This window comes from Oncorhynchus tshawytscha, linkage group LG24, assembly GCF_018296145.1.
Source record: "Oncorhynchus tshawytscha isolate Ot180627B linkage group LG24, Otsh_v2.0, whole genome shotgun sequence".
In the NCBI taxonomy this organism is placed as follows: domain Eukaryota; kingdom Metazoa; phylum Chordata; class Actinopteri; order Salmoniformes; family Salmonidae; genus Oncorhynchus; species Oncorhynchus tshawytscha.
The window spans coordinates 14,278,106-14,298,007 of NC_056452.1; the positions used below are offsets into that span (position 1 = coordinate 14,278,106).

The following is a 19,902-nucleotide window of genomic DNA, read 5'->3' on the forward strand; positions in this document are numbered from 1 at the left end:
TTTCAAAGATTCAAGACGAGGCAGATTAACTCCTACCCTACTCTACCTGGGCACAATGTCATTATCAACTTCAATCACTGAGTGTGTATGGGTGCGTGTGTACAGTCGTGGCCAAAAGTTTTGAGAATGACAAATGGCAGCCCATTCTTGCATAATCAATGCTTGGAGTTTGTCAGAATTTGTGGGGTTTTGTTTGTCCACCCGCCTCTTGAGGATTGACCACAAGTTCTCAATGGGATTAAGGTCTGGGGAGTTTCCTGGCCATGGACCCAAAATATCGATGTTTTGTTCCCCGAGCCACTTAGTTATCACTTTTGCCTTATGGCAAGGGACTCCATCTTGGAAGGATAGACTGTTTCGTATAGACAGTTTCGATGATCCAAATGTGGTTCTAGAACAATTCAAAAGTTGTTCTTAAAACTAAAGGATATCTCAGCTGCGGTAGACGGGGCTATCGTACCGTCAGATCCGATGAAGGTAAATTTTAGTATGCCTAAGATACTGCATCTCTCTCTTTCTCTTTCCAGTGACCTCGCCTTTACCATCTTATTTCCTACCCTCTCCTCCTTGCCCGGTCCGGCCATACATGGTCACTCTCCTCCGTTTGTCTTTTCACCACCAAGTGATAGGCTGATAGTGAAACCCTGTGCATTATTACAACCCGGTCAACGACGGGAAGTTATCTTGGGCCCCTGAGAAGGGGGCTGGGAACATGAAGGGGAACATAAGCAGGGTTAGAGTCTCCGAGACCCTTTGCTGATTCAAACCAGACCTGGTAGATAAGAAACAGCTCCCTCCACACACCCCCTCCCACTTCACTCACGTGTAAAGGCAACATAAATTATCCTCCTAATACGCAGCCTGCCGCGTTTGCCCCAGTTCGGGCCCTACACAAACACTGCCATTTCCTGCCCGATTGGAGCAATCCTGGGTCCAGGCAAGAATGGGGCCTCTCTTACTCGCCCCGTACACTTCTGCTTCTCCTGGGGCCCTTGTCCATCAAGGGGCCATCGTCCACCTAGTGATGCATGCGGGTTTGACTGTGTGTTTGACTTATGATGTGGCACTTGTGTAAAGATTGGCAGGTTATTGCGCACCAATGCAAATCATTATTCATCACCGCATGTTTGGTGAAGTAAATTAATGTAGGCTATAATCGTTTTTTTTTAATTGAAGCATTACTGAGAACCTGAAAGCTGTCCACTCAGTATATCTCCTCCCCAGCCCCCATTGCAATCTAATAGTGCCTGGACCAAAAGCGATAGGACCTAATTTCTCACTCTCCCATCCAATCGTATTAAAACGGGATTACGGGCTGCAGTTTGATCTGATCTAAAAACAAATAATCTCCTTCCAATCTGTCTGGGAGTTTATAGGGCTGTGGTTGGTGGGTCTGGGAGTAGAAGGCAGGTCATCTGGGAGCTGGTAGGGCTGTGGTTGGTGGGTCTGGGAGTAGAAGGCAGGTCATCTGGGAGCTGGTAGGGCTGTGGTTGGTGGGTCTGGGAGTAGAAGGCAGGTCATCTGGGAGCTGGTAGGGCTGTGGTTGGTGGGTCTGGGAGTAGAAGGCAGGTCATCTGGGAGCTGGTAGGGCTGTGGTTGGTGGGTCTGGGACAGGGGGCCGTGGCGGTTGTGTAAATCTCCTCCTCATCACAGAGCACATGTGGCTGAGATGGACACCGCAGACAAGCAGAAGCTTTGTGGGGCATTACCGGTGCTACCAGGCTGGGGGGCACTCACTGGTAATCCTCCCACACTCAAGCACACAAAAACACAGTCGTACATAGTGAGGAAGGAAAGCTGAAGAGGACGGTATACATATTTGCTGGTAGAGCGAAAGGAGAGAATGTATATCTGAGATATTTTCTGGCTGAGAGAGAGGAGAGAGATTGGCTGAAAAGAGAAGGACAGAAAAGGAAGAGAAGGCTTTCTGGCACAGACTGGGAATGGATGACGGGAGGTAAGAGAATGCCAGCCACAGCAGGGGCACAGGTAGACCGGGTCAGAGAGAAGTGGGAGAGGAGAGAAAAGGAGAGGTGAAATAGCTGGGTCTCAGTCCGAGAGCATCTGGTTGTCGTGGTGGTGGCCCAGGGCTGCTAATTTCTCCTAAGTGGAGATTTTCTCTTTTCTCCCACACTCACCTGTCCATCTCCTCATTTGAATTCCATGCTGTCACCGTCACTTGTCCACTCAATCTTAACATCGTTGTCGTCTGTCGCCCACCAGGTGCCTTTAGAGAGTTCTTCAATGAGCTTAACACCTTGATAAACTAATTTCCTGAAAATGTCTCACCGCTCTTTGTGCTGGGCAACTTCAACCTCCCGATGTCTGCCTTCGATAAAAACATTTCCTAACTCTTTCGACCTCATCCCTTTCCCAGTCCCCTCCCACACACAAGGCAGGGAGCACACTTGACCTCATCTTTACTAGAGGCTGTTGGTCTACTAATCTCACGGCAACCCCCCTCCAGGTCTCTGATCACTATTGTGTTTCCTTTTCGGTCTCCCCCTCCTCCGACCCTAGCCCCTACCCAGATGGTCATCGCAATCTTCGCTCTCTTTCTCTCCCACTACTCTCTCCTCTTCTATCCTATCATTTCTCCAATCTTCTATATCCTTCTCCCTCCTGTCTCCTGATTCTGCCTCTTCGACCCTACTATCCTCCCTATCCATGTCCTATTTTTTTATTTTTTTTATTTTACCTTTATTTAACTAGGCAAGTCAGTTAAGAACAAATTCTTATTTGCAATGACGGCCTAGGAACAGTGGGTTAAATGCCTGTTCAGGGGCAGAACGACAGATTTGTACCTTGTCAGCTCGGGGGTTTGAACTTGCAACCTTCCAATTACTAGTCCAACGCTCTAACCACTAGGCTACCCTGCCGGAAAGGGGACTTGCACTGTCCCCTTTCCTCCCACCCGGCTCGGCCCTCCCCTCCGTGGCTGAGTGACTCATTGGCTGTGGGCAGCTGAACAAAAATGGGGGAAAACTCAATTCAACTTTTCAAAATCTAAAAAGTTTAATAGAAAACACTTCAACTATAGTTTCAAACAAAATATATATATATAGGCCTCAAATATATAATTTTTTTGGGGAGGGGGGGGCTTGCCTGGTTTTGCATGTTATTTTGGCATTAATACGTGTCACATATCAATTTGCATTTGGTACCTTGGGTCGAGTGTTAGCCCCAACTCACGAAACCGCCCTTTCTCGGCCGTGTAAATTGGGGCCATGTCTTTGCAGATATAAGTTGTAACGGCAGCTGTTGTCTCCTTCCATCTTCGTGATTCTGTGCCATATGGTGGTGCCGCGGGCAAAAGCCTGTTGCAACGTCTGTGTCGGTGGTTTGTTTTGACCACTGTACTTTTTGGGGTCTCATCCGTAGACTCTCTCCGTACTGTTTCACATGATTTTTGCATAGGTGGTGAAAGAGGTTAGTGGTGTTTGAGCCTGTTGTCGGGACCGGCCTGCGTCATATTTTGCAGTGTACGGTTTTCTGCTCCGTGTCAGACATTTCATACCCAAACCACGTCCATGCGACCGAAGTTGCCCCTCTTTTAGGTACGAGCTCCGTGTCTTCGTGCTCTGTGTCACGTTCACTCTCTTCCATGTTTGTTTGTGTTGCAAATTTCCTTACACACGGCAGGTTGCTCCTACCAGGTGACGTGGAGAGGGTCTTTGTCCGCACCACTTACTCTCACTACTAAGTATTCCCCCAAGGCTTGGTTCTAGGCCCTCTCCTCTTCTCTCTATACACCAAGTCACTCAGCTCCGTCATATCCTCACATGATCTCTCCTATGATTGCTATGCGGATGACACTCAACTACTTATTTTCTTCCCCGCGTCACGCATCTCTGTGTGCCCGGCAGATATCTCAGCTTGGATGTCGGCCCACCACCTCATGTTCAACCTCGACAAGACAGAGCTGCTTTTCCTCCCGGGTAAGGCTTGCCCTCTCCAGGACCTCTCCATCACGGTTGACAACTCCACAGTGTCCCCTTCCCAGAGTGCAAAGAACCTTGGCGTGACCCTGGACAATACCCTGTCGTTCTTTGCAAACATCAAAGCAGTGACTCGCTCCTGCAGGGTCATGCTCTACAACATCCTTAGAGTACAACCTTACCTTACACAGGAAGTGGCACAGGTCCTAATCCAGGCACTTGTCATCTCCCGTCTGGACTACTGCAACTCGCTGTTTGCTGCGCTTCCCATTCTGTGCCATCAAACCCCTGCAACTTATCCAGAATGCTGCAGCCCGCCTGGTGTTCAACCTTCCAAAATTCTCCCATGTCAGCCCGCTCCTCCCCACACTCCACTGGCTTCCAGTCGATGCTCGCATCCACTACAAGACCATGGCACTTGCCAAGGAGCAGCGTAAGGAACTACCTCTCCCTACCTTCAGGCTCTACTCAAACCCTTCACCACAACCCGAGTATTCCGTACTGCCACCTCTGGTCTCTTGGCCCTCCCACCCCTAGCTCCCGCTCAGCTCAGTCCAAGCTCTTCTCTGTCCTGGCACCCCAATGGAGGAAACCTCTTCCCCCTGAAGCAAGGACAGCAGAGTTCCTGCCCATATTCCCCAAAACACCTGAAACCCTACCTCTTCCACGAGTATCTTACATGGCTCGTCTGTCCGTCCATGTGTGTGTGTGTTGAGATGATATTGATCTATTAGTTGTTTTGGGAACTGGTGTCAAGTTGTGCTGTTGAATGGCAGGATTTCCCTGTAAGGTAGGAAATGGATGCATTCCCCCCCCAGCAGTTAGTAGAATGCTGACAATGCATACTGCTGTGTTTGTTTGTTTGTCTTCCCTGCTTGCCCACATTTCTGACAAATCTTTTGTCATCCATCTTAGGCCCCTCTGTGATTCTCATACAGTACTTGACTGCACATCAACGGTCTCTAAACGTGAAGCATGTCTGGTCTCTTGAGACCTATGATACTTTAACGAAAAACTTTATGCCCCTTGGCTTATAGACGAGACACTTTCCATCCCTCAACCACGTTGTCAGTTCATTATTTTGGTCGGACTTCAAAGCATCCCTAATATGTCTGTCTGTGTCTGCCAGCCTGTGGCGTAGTCTGGTGGTCTGGACTAGAGTAGTGTCTGGAGACTGAACAGAGAGACAAATGGGGTGTGTGTGTGTGTGTCGGGGGTCTAATCTAATAGGAAACACAGAAGCCTGTGACTGGTCGTAAAGGACAGTACACTGGAAGACCCTGTGAATTCCCCCTCACCCCACCCGATGACTGCTAGCCCCGCCAGCCTGTTGGCTAATGTAGTTACAATTCCCCCCTAATAATGCTGAAATCTCATTAATATGCTTCACAGCTGGGCCCAATCACCCAATGGGGATGACGTTAATCAAATCTCCCTGCCTATAACCCAGACCTGAACCGTACACAGCCCAGGAATAGGCCAACGAATGAGGCCTCTGCTTTGAGCCACTCAGGCTTAACTTTACAAGATAGCCTGTAGGGTTTTCTGTATGGTTGTCTTTATACAGTCTGGGTGCCAGTCTGCTTCTCCTCTAGCTAATAACAGAGGATTTAAACTGACAGGTTATCAGGCTAGTTTTAATGCATTGTCAGAACTTTTGATATAGTCTATTTTTTGTGTGATTATTAGATATGATTTGCTTCTTGAATAATTTCTGTGTCCTGTTGTTCGGCCTAATCTACAGTGTAACTGAGTACTAAAAATATGTCTAATGTGAGCACAACGGTTGACGTGTGGCATTGTGAACGCTCAACACCCGGTGCTTTGGGTGCTGCTGCCGTGTAAAGCACATTAAGTTAAGCCATTAACATGTTTTGGCTGCCGAAACAAATGCAACACACACTGTTTTTGTACGTTTGTCTGGGAATGTGAACATCAAAGGGGATTCTGAGAAACCAGAGAGAGAGCTGATGAGATTAATGCTTTTTGAGGTAGGTTCAGTTTAAAAAAAATAATAATAATAGCTTTTCAATTTTATTACATTTTTAAAAAACTTTTTCTTTTACAATAAATGCATTATGTGGGTTGAATGCTGTAACACAGAAAAACACAGAATAAAACAATTGGGTTAACTGCCCATTAGCACTTATTAGGCTCATTTATTAACATTACTTTACTTGAACAAAATATTTTGGTTGTCTGTATTACAGATGTTTTTTTAGTTTGATGACTTTATTATTTCATTAATAAAACCCCAAAGATGGTAGAGAGCCCATTATCGCTTATTGATAAACCAACCTTTTCACATTAATGAAGTATTTCAGGTGTGTGTGTGTGTGTGTATTTTTTTAAACTTTAATTTCATTCCAAGTCATCATCTCATCTCTGTTCATGCAGTAGCAGCCAGCCAGCCATCTATGACTGTGCTTCCCAAAGAGTTATCCTCATTTATGCTAGTAGTCTAGCTCAGGGTCCCCCCTGTCCTGCCCCCCCCCAGCGCTACACAGCTGATTCAAATAACCAACTCATCGTCAAGCTTTGATTATTTGAATCAGCTTTGTAGTGCTAAGGCCAGAACCAAAACATTCACCCAGGGCGGGGTCCCCATGACCAGGTTGGGAAATGCTGGTCTAGCTGGCTTGCTGCCTACAGTCTGACAATCACTACTTCTGTAGTTCTTCAAAATCCATGAGGCATACTTTTAATACGGCTGAATAACAACTATCAATTAGATGCATTGTCGGGTAGAGATACCTGAGCAACTGCTTTCTATCCCTCTCGTTTGCGCCGCGTCCTGTGTGAATTTCTGTCCCTCTCTCCCTCTCCGTGTCTGTCTGCCGGCCCTACAGGCTTGCCTGTGCAAGAACCAATGAGAACAGGCAGCTGTTATTTAAAGAAACAAAAATAAACTGAAATTTGGGCTCGTCGCTCCGCACTAATCACGGTCATACTGATCACAGAGACGAGGAGGTTCACTGAGGTCGAGATGATTCAGATAGAACGGCTCGGCTATATCCAGTTCTATCTAGACGATGTCTCTAGAGATGGTGCATTAACATGGTCTTTACCCCCCTGAGTACAGCTCTATCATATTTAGATGGTTCATCAACCCCCTGCCACTCCAATAAAGTACTGTATTTACAGGACTAGGGACAGCCTAGCTGGCCTTTTATACAGTATCGCTAAGCTAGCCTCTCTTTATTTACAGGACTAGGGACAGCCTAGCTGGCCTTTTATACAGTATCGCTAAGCTAGCCTCTCTGTATTTACAGGACTAGGGACAGCCTAGCTGGTCTTTATACAGTATCGCTAAGCTAGCCTCTGTATTTACAGGACTAGGGACAGCCTAGCTGGCCTTTATACAGTATCGCTAAGCTAGCCTCTCTGTATTTACAGGACTAGGGACAGCCTAGCTGGCCTTTTTATACAGTATCGCTAAGCTAGCCTCTCTGTCATGGTGTCTACAGAGGCGAGCTAGCCTTATCAGTGCTAGGGAACAACAGGCAGGCCTGTGGCTTTAGCACTGCCCAGAGGTGCTCTATATCTGCTGAGGTAGAGCTGGTGTGGCCCAGCAGCCGTAGCAGCAGCCCTGTGGGCTCTGTCTTCTGAGTCAGCCCCTCCATCCCACAGGGCCGCCATTGTTCTGTTCAATGCCCCAGCTCTGCTCTGCGCTCCAGAACTGGGCCATTGTGTTTAATTACAGTAACCAGTCCCCTCGCAGACTCTTGTCCTGTGTCCCAGATTTTGTCCATTTTTTTTTTTTTCCTTCATGTGTGCTCTCATTAGGACAGTTAGTGTGTGTGCCTGTGTAGGTGTGCGTGGCAGTGGGGCTCGGTGGATCACTGAAGGGCTGTTGCCCTTGTGCGCATATGTACTGTACGTGTGTTTGGTTGTATGCGTAGTTGCATATGTCTGATGAGGGCAGTTTTAGTAGGGGTCAATAGGTTTGTGGACCTGGTAATAATGTAGGTTGTAATAGGAAGGGAAAGGATGAATGGGTATTTGCTAATGCAAGAAAATGTGGTGCGTTACGTAAAGAGGTGCTCTACTTGGGTTTCATTTGTTTGACATGAGAGTAATGACTGCCAGCCAGGGCCAATGGGATCAGCGAAGACTGAACGCTGATGACAGCAAAAAAAGGCGATGAGCGCCTCCCTCTGTCCTCAACCCTTCGTCCCTCCCTCTGTCCTCAACCCTTCGTCCCTCCCTCTGTCCTCAACCCTTCGTCCCTCCCTCTGTCCTCAACCCTTCGTCCCTCACTCTGTCCTCAACCCTTCGTCCCTCACTCTGTCCTCAACCCTTCACCCCTCCCCAAATGAATTAGAGGGTGCTCTGAGTGCATCTCTCTTTAACTTCTTCTCGTGTCCCCCCTGTCCGTCCGTCGTCAGTTGAAGCGAATAGCGGACCCTATTTAATTAGTGCAGTGTTGAGTGTATTTCTACTCTTTACTCTAAGCTTGTCCTCTGGGTACATTAAATACATAAGGTTAATACTGTTTTTCCTTTGGATGAGCTTACACACACGTCTAGGTGCTTCATACTGTATCAGAGCGGTAGGTATACATAACATTGCGTTTTTCCTGCTCTGCCCCTCTACCACTCTTTCGCTCAGTCGTTCTCTCTCCGTCTCGCTCCCTCTCTCTCAGGGCCAAGGTGGAGAGCCATGTGAGCTGCGGTGAGTAAGACTGCCGTAAACAGTCACTGTGCCTCCAGTCTTGCGCAGGCCTTGTTACTATCGGAGGGCTTATATTTAGCTATACTTTATATTGAACTTTTGCACTTCATGCAGACTGGCTTTTGGCCATACAGGTGCTTCTGTATTAGGGGCATCCTTAAGTAGTTAGCCTATATTTCATTACGCCTGTATTCCTTAGGCTTTGAACCCGTGTCATTTTACATGGAATTTTCCATGGCTGATGAATGACAATGAAGATGCCTTTTTAAAATAACGAGTGCAATGGGGGCACATATATGTACAGAAGTGGAGTCCCCTAGAGAGCAGTTACGAGATCACCTTTTCATTTCCTCTATAAAATGATTTTAAAGGCACAGGCTTTGAAGTGCTGACCCGAGGCTAGTTTGTGTTTACACATAGGCAAGACCCCCCTCCCCCCCGAGATAAAATGAATAAAGTTTTCCTCAGAAGAGGAGGTTTTTAAAGGTCATTCTCCATACGCCAGTGGTGCGATTAGTGCCCGTTGAGTGTGTGTGTTCTGTCTCTGTTCCTGGAGAGCTACCTTCCTGTGGGTTTTAACTCCAACCCTGTTCCGGGAGAGCTATCCTCCTGTAGGTTTTAACTCCAACCCTGTTCCTGGAGAGCTACCTTCCTGTAGGTTTTAACTCCAACCCTGTTCCTGGAGAGCTACCCTCCTGTAGGTTTTAACTCTAACCCTGTTCCTGGAGAGCTATCCTCCTGTAGGTTTTAACTCCAACCCTGTTCCTGGAGAGCTACCCTCCTGTAGGTTTTAACTCCAACCCTGTTCCGGGAGAGCTACCCTCCTGTAGGTTTTAACCCCAACTCCAGTTTAACGCCAACTCCAGTAACTAACCTGATTCTTCTTACCAAACACCTCATTATTAGAATCAGGTGTGCTAGATTAGGGTTACAGCTAAAACCTACAGAACAGTATCTCTCCGGGAACAGAGTTGGAGAGCCCTGCTCTAGGGAGTAGGGCCACACAAGGGAGCTTGTGGCATTTAGCAGAAACCCACAGAACGGATCTCATAATAACTGTGGGACACAGCTGGTATGATGAGGGAGGTATGGGTACAACAGGGTTGACTAATGAGACCACCCTAGGTTGCACAGGAGCATGCTAGCCACATGGGCTAAATAAGCTTCAATTTGTCCCCTAATGCTAAAGCACTAGGAAGCCAAAGTAATAGAGGAAGTATTCGCACATGTTACAATATGCTGCTGGTCTGTTGAAAACAGTGGACCACTTTTAAAGACATCCAACCACTCTGTCATTCGTGCTCCCGAGTGGCGCAGCAATCAAAGGCACTGCATCTCAGTGCTAGGGGTGTCACTACAGACACCATAGGGCGGTGCCAATTGCCCCAGCATCGTCCAGCCCTTGCCGGTGTAGGCCATCATTGTAAGTAAGAATCTGTTCTTAACTCACGTGCCTAGTTAAAGGTGAAAAAATATATATTATAATAATAATTCTTCCTGTTTTGAGTGAGAGACAGGAGTGAGATTGTCTTTTATATCCTGGGTCTGATTAGTGTTGCAGCTGGTCCCTTCAATATGAGCTTCATTGGTGTTGTCTTTACAGTTAACTGCGTTACTGCTATCAGGATATCTGAACCTCGTGGATATACTGTATGTTTGCCTCGTGAAAAGGGAGATATCAGGATCATTTGGGGTTGGTTTTAACATTTATTTGATGTTTTTCCAGCGGTGAGCGTGAGCATATTGGTATGCATCAGCCTGGTGTATTTGGGTTGTCTGAATGTACTCTTCCCAAGAGTTTTTCAGGACCGTGCAAACTGCAGAAACATGAACAGACACATTACAAAGAGAGCGCGAGCTGTGAGTGAAGAGGGGGAGATTATGTGGGTGATGGACATGTGTGTTTGCGTCGGTGAGCGAGACCGTGGTGTTTCCATCCAGAACGGCTGTCTGCTGCGTCACGTGGAGTCTGTTCCCAGCTGTACTGCAAGCCTGGTGAACCCGTGAGGCTTGTGTTAAATATAGTTTGTTTATTTACACACGAGTGCCGCCCGGGCCTCTGGGCAGCTCCGAGAACGAGACGTCACAATTTCTCAATCTGTTTGTGTGTGTCTGTGTGTGCTACAGTGTATGACTGGTGTGTGTGCTAGCTACAGTATATGACTGAAGTGTGTGTGTGTGTGTGTGTGTGTGTGTGTGTGATTACAGAGGTTTTGTGAGACACACAGAGGATATTAAGGGCATAGTCCACTGTGCCTGTTACTTCAACCCAACAACAGCATTTCTCTACCCCCCACCCTCCCAGAGGCCTGCCGCATACTAGTTGAATAAAACAAAAAAGAACATAATTCGACAGCCCGTATGCCTTGGCCTTGGATGAAGCTGAGCTGCTCAGAGCTGCTCACCTGATCCCTTTATAGCCCGTCTAGCTCAAGAATAATCATCTTGGGTCTCATATCAAGGGCTCCCGACTAATTATCTTTGTTAATTCGCCCGTCTTTAGCGTCTTAAGGCCTGTTTGTTTTGTGACTCTGAGAGAGAGGGGGGGGGTGGAAGAGAATTAGAGGAAGAGAAAGGATGACTCTGGACAGCCTTGGGGTGTCTGGTTCTCAATGTCCAACTTGACCTTAGCTTTTGTCACCTTTTCTCTCTGTGAAAACATGACTATACCGCTCGATTTCATTAGACCTACACACCCTTGGTGACCATATACACCAGGACTCGTATATCTTATACAACGGCGTGTAATGGACGCTAGTCCAGCAGAACATTATTCCTCGCTAGAAGCACCATTCATTCACACACAGCCTAGAGAGAATACTGTTATCTGTCGAGTTCCTTCCCTGATGGGTGAGCCAGTTCCTCTATACAGCCATTCAGGACATCCTTATGTGATCTCCGCTGCTTACATTGTCTCGATTGATATGTGGAACCCCCCCAAGGTTACCGGTAAACAAGGATGGCCTGCTTTTCTCTTCGGCTCAAGCCTTGCTTTGATTCACCGTGTAGGCCTGTTTCTTGCCAAGAGCTCAGAGAGAGACTCTCTCGACAATACCAAGTCTTTCTTGTCCGGGATACGATAGTGGCCTATAAAAGATATTGTCCTTGTCGTTTCTGTCGCTGAATGTGTTGTTAGGAAGTGTGTGTGTTAAGTAGTATGTACTAAGCACCCCCCCCCCCTTATCTCTCCCACAGCTATAGAGACGCAGAGTACCAGCTCAGAGGAGATAGTGCCGAGCCCGCCGTCACCCCCTCCTCCCCCGCGGGTCTACAAGCCCTGCTTTGTGTGCCAAGACAAGTCCTCAGGATACCACTATGGAGTCAGCGCCTGTGAAGGCTGCAAGGTGCGACACACCACCTAACCTTATATCCATACATGATATTCTATACTATATTCTATTCTATATTTCATTCTATTCTATGCTATATTCCATTCTATATCTCATTCTATGCTATATTTCTTTCTATTTGATCCAAGGTTCAAATTGTACATTGATTCTGGGGGATGTTCTGTAAATGGTGGGCTGGCCCAATGTTCTGAATGCATATAGGGGTGCCCATGATGATATTTCTAACACACATCCTGGTTTGGAATGGGAGTAACCACCCCGGAACATTTGAACACATGCTATGTCTAGTATTTCCAATGAACGTTATCCAAAGTTCCAATTGGGGGGTGGCCTAAAAATAGTGGACTGGACTATCGCTTATGTCATTGCTTATTCTAACCTCCTATATCTAGGGAATATACCTAATCAGTTGCTCAACCCGAAATGTGTCTTCCGCATTTAGCCTCTCTAGGGTACGTGGAACTGCAGGGCGCCAAATTCAAAACAACAGAAATCCCCATAATTAAAATTCCTCAAACATACATGTATTTTACACCATTTTAAAGATACACTTGTTGTAAATCCAGCCACAGTGTCCAATTTTCAAAAAGGCTTTTTGACAAAAGCAAACCAAACGATTGTTAGGTCAGAGCCAAGTCACAGAAAAACAGCCATTTTTTCCAGCCAAAGAGAGGAGTCACAAAAAGCAGAAATATAGATCAAATTAATCACTAACCTTTGATCTTCATCAGATGACACTCTTAGGACGTCATGTTACACAATACATATATGTTTTGTTCGGTAAAGTTCATATTTATATCCAAAAATCTGAGTTTACATTGGCGTGTTATGTTCAGTAGTTCCAAAACATCGGGTGATTTTGCAGAGAGCCACATCAATTTACAGAAATACTCATAATAAACATTGCTAAAAGATACAATTGTTATGCATGGAATTTTATATCCACTTCTCCTTAATGCAACCGCTGTGTCAGATTTTTTTTTTACTTTACGGAAAAAGCATACCATGCAATAATCTGAGTACGGCGCTCAGAGACCAAAACAACCCAAGCAGATATCCGCCATGCTGTGTAGTCAACAGAAGTCAGAACTAGCATCATAAATATTCACTTACCTTGGATCTTCATCAGAATGCACTCCCAGGAATCCCAGTTCCACAATAAATGTTTGTTTTTGTTCGATAATGTCCATCATTTATGTCCAAATACCTCCTTTTTGTTTGCGCATTCAGTACACAATCCAAACTCACGACGCGCGATCACTAGGAGCAGACAAAGTCAAAAAGTTCCGTTACTACAGTCTGTAGAAACATGTCAAACAATGTATAGAATCAATCTTTAGGATGTTTTTAACATAAATCTTCAACAATGTTCCAACTGGAGAATTCCTTTGTCTTCAGAATTGCAATGTAACAGAGCTAACTCACGTGAACGCTCAAGACTGAGCTCGTGGCTCTCTGGCAGACCTCTGACTCATTCCCCTCTCATTCGCCCCCACCTCACAGTAGAAGCATCAAACAAGGTTCTAAAGACTGTTGACATCTAGTGGAGGCCTTAGGAAGTGCAATATGAACCCATAGACACTGTGTATTCGATAGGTCAAGAGTTGAAAAACTACAAACCTCAGATTTCCGACTTCCTGGTTGGATTTTTTTCTCAGGTTTTTACCTGCCATATGATTTCTGTTATACTCGCAGACATCATTCAAACCGTTTTAGAAACTGGAGTGTTTTCTATTCAAATCTACTAATTATATGCATATTCTAGCTTTTATGGCGGAGTAGCGGGCAGTTTACTTTGGGCACGCTTTTCATCCAAAATTCCCAATGCTGTCCCCTACCCTAGAGAAGTTAACCCAACCCCTCTGATTCAGAGAGGTGAGAGGGGCTGCCTTAATCGACATCTATGTCATCGGCGCCCGGGGAGCAGTTGTTGTGGGGGCCAACTGCCTTGCTTAAGGGCACAGCGACAGATTTTTCACCTAGTCGAAGTGGGGTTTCAAACCAGCGACCTTTCGGTTACTGGCCCGACAGTCTTAACCACTAGGCTACCTGCCGCCCTATACTCTATCTATATATGACGGGACTGCCAGATGTGGGCTATGCTTCAATAATATTGCGCTATACAGTTCTCATAAACTATATGGAAAAATATCTTCTGTTAGTGGCTTTAGTTGGAGAGTGTGGATCTGCTGTGTCGTTCGAACTCCAAATTAAGTCATTATCAAAAGCGCATGCTCCGGCCGGGTGCAGAAGAGCTGCACCCTCATTCAGCAAGAGTCAACACATACACTTGTCATCCCCGCTCCCCATGCATGTGTCGTAAGCCATCTCCAGCACGTCCTCAAATATCATACGTGTTCTTCACTCCCGAGCTCTCCATTGATCAGGCCTCGCAAGCCTTTTCGCGTGGTTATGTGAGACGTGTTATGAAAGCAGCAGGTACACTGACTTGCACTCTGTCCTGTAATAAGGCAACCGTCTGCCTTCTGAAGTGGTATCTGGCCGCCTTATCTGCAGTACAGTGTTTCATAAGACCGGGTTGTGTAAGCTTGCGTAAGCAGTGGTGCGCTGGGGGACTTGCTGTTCATCTGTAGTGCATGGAGGTCGAGGGATGGGGGTATAAGGGGATGGTGTTAGAGGGGTTGAGGGCAGGGCGATGGTCTAAGACTGGCAGGCAGAGAGGGAGGCTGGATGACTGGCTGCGGTGGTGACAGGTGACCATTAGACCTGCCTCACATGGCTGGGCCCAGGGAAGCGAACACCTGGCCTGGGGCGGGGGACGGAGTGAGGGAAAGATGTGCTGCAGGAAGGAGCCCAGTTGACACTCAAAGGAAGGCGGGTCACGGCATCCACAGTGGAGATGAGAAAAGAGGGATTAGGAAGAGGAGGAGAGATTAGAAAGACGGGGACATAAGGACCGGAGAGGAGAGGAGGAGAGTAGAGATGACCGAAAGGGGACAACAAAGAGATGAGTGGAGCTGAAAGAGTCTTGTTTTAACACAGCAAGATCTCGCCGCCTTCAATGGAACTTAACCTGCCCTCTAATAGAGACTTATCCTTATCCTGCCCTTTTATGGGGGCAGAAATGCACCACTTGCCGGAGTTGCCTGTTGCACGTCCTCAATAGCTTTTAATGTCTCAACTTCACACTACTCCTTGTTTTCTAATTGTACCTGATTTTAAATATGCTAATGACTGAATACTAGCTATTGATGGAGAGATGTAGAGTGAGTGCGTGCGTGCAGTCTGAGTCAATATGAAAACAGGACCATGACTTCATGTTGGCTATATAAGAAACAAACTGGCTAAAACTCACTGGGTGCTGTGCGTGCAAGCGTGTGTACATCCCTGCCGGGTGGTAGCTACCCCGGCGCCAGCTGCTAGTCACCGCCCCCCAGCAGAACTTTCACAAATTCAGCATTCGCCTCCCCTCTGTCCTGTTCACCATAGGAGGTGATGAAGCTTGGCATTCTCAATAATTCAACCCTACAGGCATATTCATGTATATACAGCCAGTCATCGGAGACTGGGGTAAGTTGAGGGTTAGCATTTTAGCATCTCCTTAACTAGCCCAGCTACAAAGCCCAACCCTGGGGGGGGGGGTGTTGAGGGATATGGTCGGAACAAGCTACTTGGAGATGGCTCATTTGTTTGTTGTTGAAGTGGAGAACTCTCATGTTCCCTCTCTTCCTCCCAGATATAAACACTTTAACATAACATTTGCATGCTCTCTTCATATTTATGTTTTTGCCTCCGAGGCATCGGTGCACAGCATGAACCCTCTCTTTTTATTTTCTTTGATGCGAAAGAGATTAAACCCCCCCCCCCCAACATTGCTCGTCTCTCTGATGTTGTGGTGTTTTTAGCTGTCCTTGTTAGTCACTTCTTTAGTAATGTGCCTGTCACAGACGTAGTCGCCAAGCAGGAGAGGCAGAGTCTCTGGGCATTTTCAGATGGTCGCATGAGGACACCTGCACACTCAGTGGGAGTCTGGGGAGGCTGGCTTTACTCTAGGCACAGTTTGTGAACTACAAGTATAAGAGGATTCATGCCTTTTTTCCCTGTGCAGTTTCAGACCTTTCCCACACAATCAACCGTTACCACACACACATGCACATGAGTCAGGTCCAATATTATTGGCACCCTTAATAAACGTGAGCAAAATAATATAAATACTGAGCTATAGTGTATGCTCCCCCAAAAATTCTAATAATATTATTTTATACTAATACAATTGCTCATAGAAAGAGATTTTGTTTACCAAGTAAAACATATTTTCTCTCAAAAAGCCTTTTTCTAAAATGGTTTATGAGATTACAGAACACATTGGAAGGGATCTTAGACCTTTCCAGAACAATGATATCCTTCGTCTGCACATATGGGATCGCCCTCTTCAGTTCAAACCACAGGTTTTCAATGGGGCTCAAGTCCGTAGACTGAGATGGCCTCTTGTGGATGCTGCCGTCTCATACAGTTGTGCCACGTTTACGCAATAGCACTTTAATCGATTGATCAAACGCACATATATAGCCTACAGTATACTGTAATAATACTGTTCCTCTCATCTCGCTCACCTTCAAATAGGATCCCTCCCCACCTATCAGCCTGCCTGTCTCTCCTCTCAGGAGGGGTAGGACGAGGAGAGCGAAGGATAGCCCATGATCCGGGAAGGACAAATTGTGGGTTTTAGTCCATCTGTCGGCCAGAGAGCTAATCTCCTGGAATTGTGGCGCTCCCCTGCCAGCCGGCCCCACCCAAACATGACCCACCCCCTTTCCTCCATGATACACATTGACCCACCCCCTTTCCTCCGTGATTCAATATGACCTATGACCCACCGTCGCTCCTCCGCCCGTCAATGTTGCCAGTGATTAACCCATTGAGTGACTAATGAAAAGAAATAGAAGTTATAACTTCCACATTGTGCTTGATACTGATGGCATCCTCTACAGTCTCTGCCTTGCCAGAATACACAAAGGGGGTAGATGCCTCGAATGGTAGATGTACCGTTTGTGAGCTTTTGTTGGGGTTTTTAGGTTTTTGGAGCTTTGAGACGCATGGGTTGGCGACTTTTGTGTATCTGACACCCTCCTCCTGTCCTTTCGTTTTGTTTCAGATATCTGCTGAAACAAAATTATCTGCGGCGAGTGTTTTTTTTGTAAGCATTTTAAACCCATGTTCTCTCTCTGTAATGATTTTCAGTTGGCCCCGACCCAGAATTTCTTTTTGCTGGGCCATTTTAAATATATAAAGTAGGTCATGGAAAATAGCTAGAGGCCCATTGGCCTCTGCGTTTCATATCCCCGAACCGTTTTGACTTACTTAAAGTCCTAAAAGCATCTCTCAATGTCCTAATGGGCTATTACCAAGGTACGTGGGTGATCTCATGAGATGGCAACAGGAGTTAATATTTCTCCTGCAGATTATTCATTTCTATGACTTTCAAGAGCGTAGTGTTTGGGTAACGCACTGTGGACCCTATGGAACACTCTGGGACTATCTATAGGTTCTTGAATCTCCTCACGCTCACTGACAATATCTCTCTTCTCATCGCTCTTTTTTTTTCCTCCCTCTCCTCGCTCTCTGTCTTCATTCCTCCGTCCTCCAGGGCTTCTTTCGGAGGAGCATCCAGAAGAACATGGTGTACACGTGTCACCGGGAGAAGAACTGCATCATCAACAAGGTCACCAGGAACCGCTGCCAGTACTGCCGGCTGCAGAAATGCCTGGAAGTGGGCATGTCCAAGGAGTGTGAGTAGCGCTGCTAAACTACATCACCCTGCCAACCCTAACCTCAGTACACTATACGCTACACCTCCCGAGTCAGGACGTCATCCACAGAGGCCATGTCATTATCCAAACTATGCACTGACAATCAGGACAATTAAATCATTTCCGTTCGACTGCCATCTGGGATGAAATGTCTGGGTGTTTGATTGAGTTCTGATTGATGGGATATCATGCGTCACTGAAGTACGCGGCACTGTCCAGTCGAGCCTATACTACACAACAAAAACTCTGATCACAATCATCATTCTCTATCATAGGGCCTCAGAACTGTGTGTGTGTGTGTGGGTGTGTGCATATATATGTGGGTAGTGTACACTGCCCTAATACACATTTTGGCTTTGCACAGTAATAGTGGTAGCATAGTGAGTCTTAGTGGACCTCTGTGATGAATATGTTAGCACCTGCGGAGAGTGAATGAGCAGGCGTCGCCTCTGATGAGTGCATCCCTGGGGCTGTGTCAACACACTCCCTCCCCTCACACATACACATACACACACTGTCAGACCAGATGAGCTAATTGGTGGAGGTGAGACACACACACACACACACAGGTCCACACTGTAGGCATTGTAAATATACTGACACACACACACACAGGCGGGCACACTCCTCCCTCTCTCTGTCGTCTCTCTACTATGGTATTTACCCTCTTCATGGTACTGTAAGCGCTCTGCGAGTTTCCCACGCGGCTGGCCGTCTGAGGCCTACTGTAAAGTAAGCTATCCTCAGCGCTCCTTACCTCTGAATGGGCCCATTAATCATGATTATGAGGATTACGGCAGGCCGGCTCTGCAACACCCACCACAGGGACAGACTGGAGATAGTTTGAAATGGCACTGCCATCTTGTGGCTTGAAGTCGGTACTGCATGGCTGAAGGTAAATAGACAGGATAGGTAGAAGTGGAACCTAACAACTGATACAGGGTGAGATCTTTCTTCTGTTCATCTCCCTAATGGTTAAGGGCCAACTTCTATCTCAAGTTCAAAAAGTAGCCATATAGGTTCACTCTTAAGGCGTCAGCATGCTGGACTCCGCTAGGTGAACCGAAAGAGTGTGCTCGCATGCTCCCTTCAGCCTTCCTTGAAAAACAAGAAAAAAGCGACAATACTGTACATATTGTCCATTTTGAGACACCGTAGCCAGTATACACTTCCTCACAATAGTCAGAATTAATCTGAGAGAACTCAAGAAATCTGTCATCAATTTGAACGTTTTTGCAGAGGAGATCTTAGTCACGCAATTTCACAGCTAACTAAGATGTTTGGTGCAGTATTTCGTCTCTCATTGAAAGATTGAATGACAACAGACTTTATTGAAGAATCCCTACTGTTGACCAATCACCGACTAACGGGTATAGACTTTGGCTCCGGACTTCGGCTTTCCTCGAGAAACAATGTTGGGATCCTGAACAGACGATTTAAAAAACCTCACCGGAGTCCAAAACTAACAAAAATGTCGTCATAATATATGCACAAACTCTTCCGAACTGTTTAGTCTGGGAAGCATGCTGACGGACGCCTTTACTCTCCCATACTCCCTCTATTTATTCTGTGTGTGTGTGTGTACTGATTGGGTTATGTGAGGGTGTAGTGTTGAGATGTCTTTCTCCGTGTGTCCCTGTGTCCTGGCTGATGACTTTGGTTGTGTTGCGGGGCTCCATCGGGGGGGGCTGGCCATCTGGGGACCTGCGGGGAGCTACCGAGGAGGCTGGGAGGGCCGGCCGCTCTGCTAGGGGACGTCTCGGTGACCTTGCGTCTGCTCGACAGCTCCAACACCGTCAGGACCGGTGCCAGGTGGCCATGCCGAGGCAGAGAGGGGCGAGCGAGTGAAAGAGAAGGGGGGGGTACCGGGGGGTACCAGGGAAAGCCTGAGAGAGGAGTCAGTGATGTCGAGGAAAGGCAGGGGCTGGCCTGGAGTTTTTGGGGGAAATGCTCTATTACAATATCAATGTTGACTATGTTTGTTTCCTTCGGCGTGCCGTTAAACCTCTGCTGGTGACTAGGCGTGTAGAATGTAAACTTGATCCATGTCATGAAGTTGTGTGGTTTTCAATACAGTCTGTGTACGACAGAGAATATGCCTATTCAAGTTGTTTTGTTTTTTTAAGTTGTGTTTTGAATTTGGTTATTAACGTTCAGATTATAGGACAG

The 19,902-nt window shown here is 46.7% G+C and overlaps 1 protein-coding gene across 6 annotated transcripts in view; it reads left to right on the top strand.

Annotated features, from left to right (window-relative positions):
- The window catches only part of raraa (retinoic acid receptor, alpha a), a 220,219-nt gene that overhangs the window by 188,728 nt on the left and 11,589 nt on the right, over positions 1-19,902 (top strand). For all 6 annotated transcript variants that reach the window (XM_024386750.2, XM_024386752.2, XM_024386751.2 and 3 more), the window contains 2 exons: positions 11,808-11,956; positions 17,571-17,712. In XM_024386750.2, the coding sequence (XP_024242518.1) occupies positions 11,808-11,956; positions 17,571-17,712 (291 nt within the window). The remainder of the gene's footprint in view (positions 1-11,807; positions 11,957-17,570; positions 17,713-19,902) is intronic.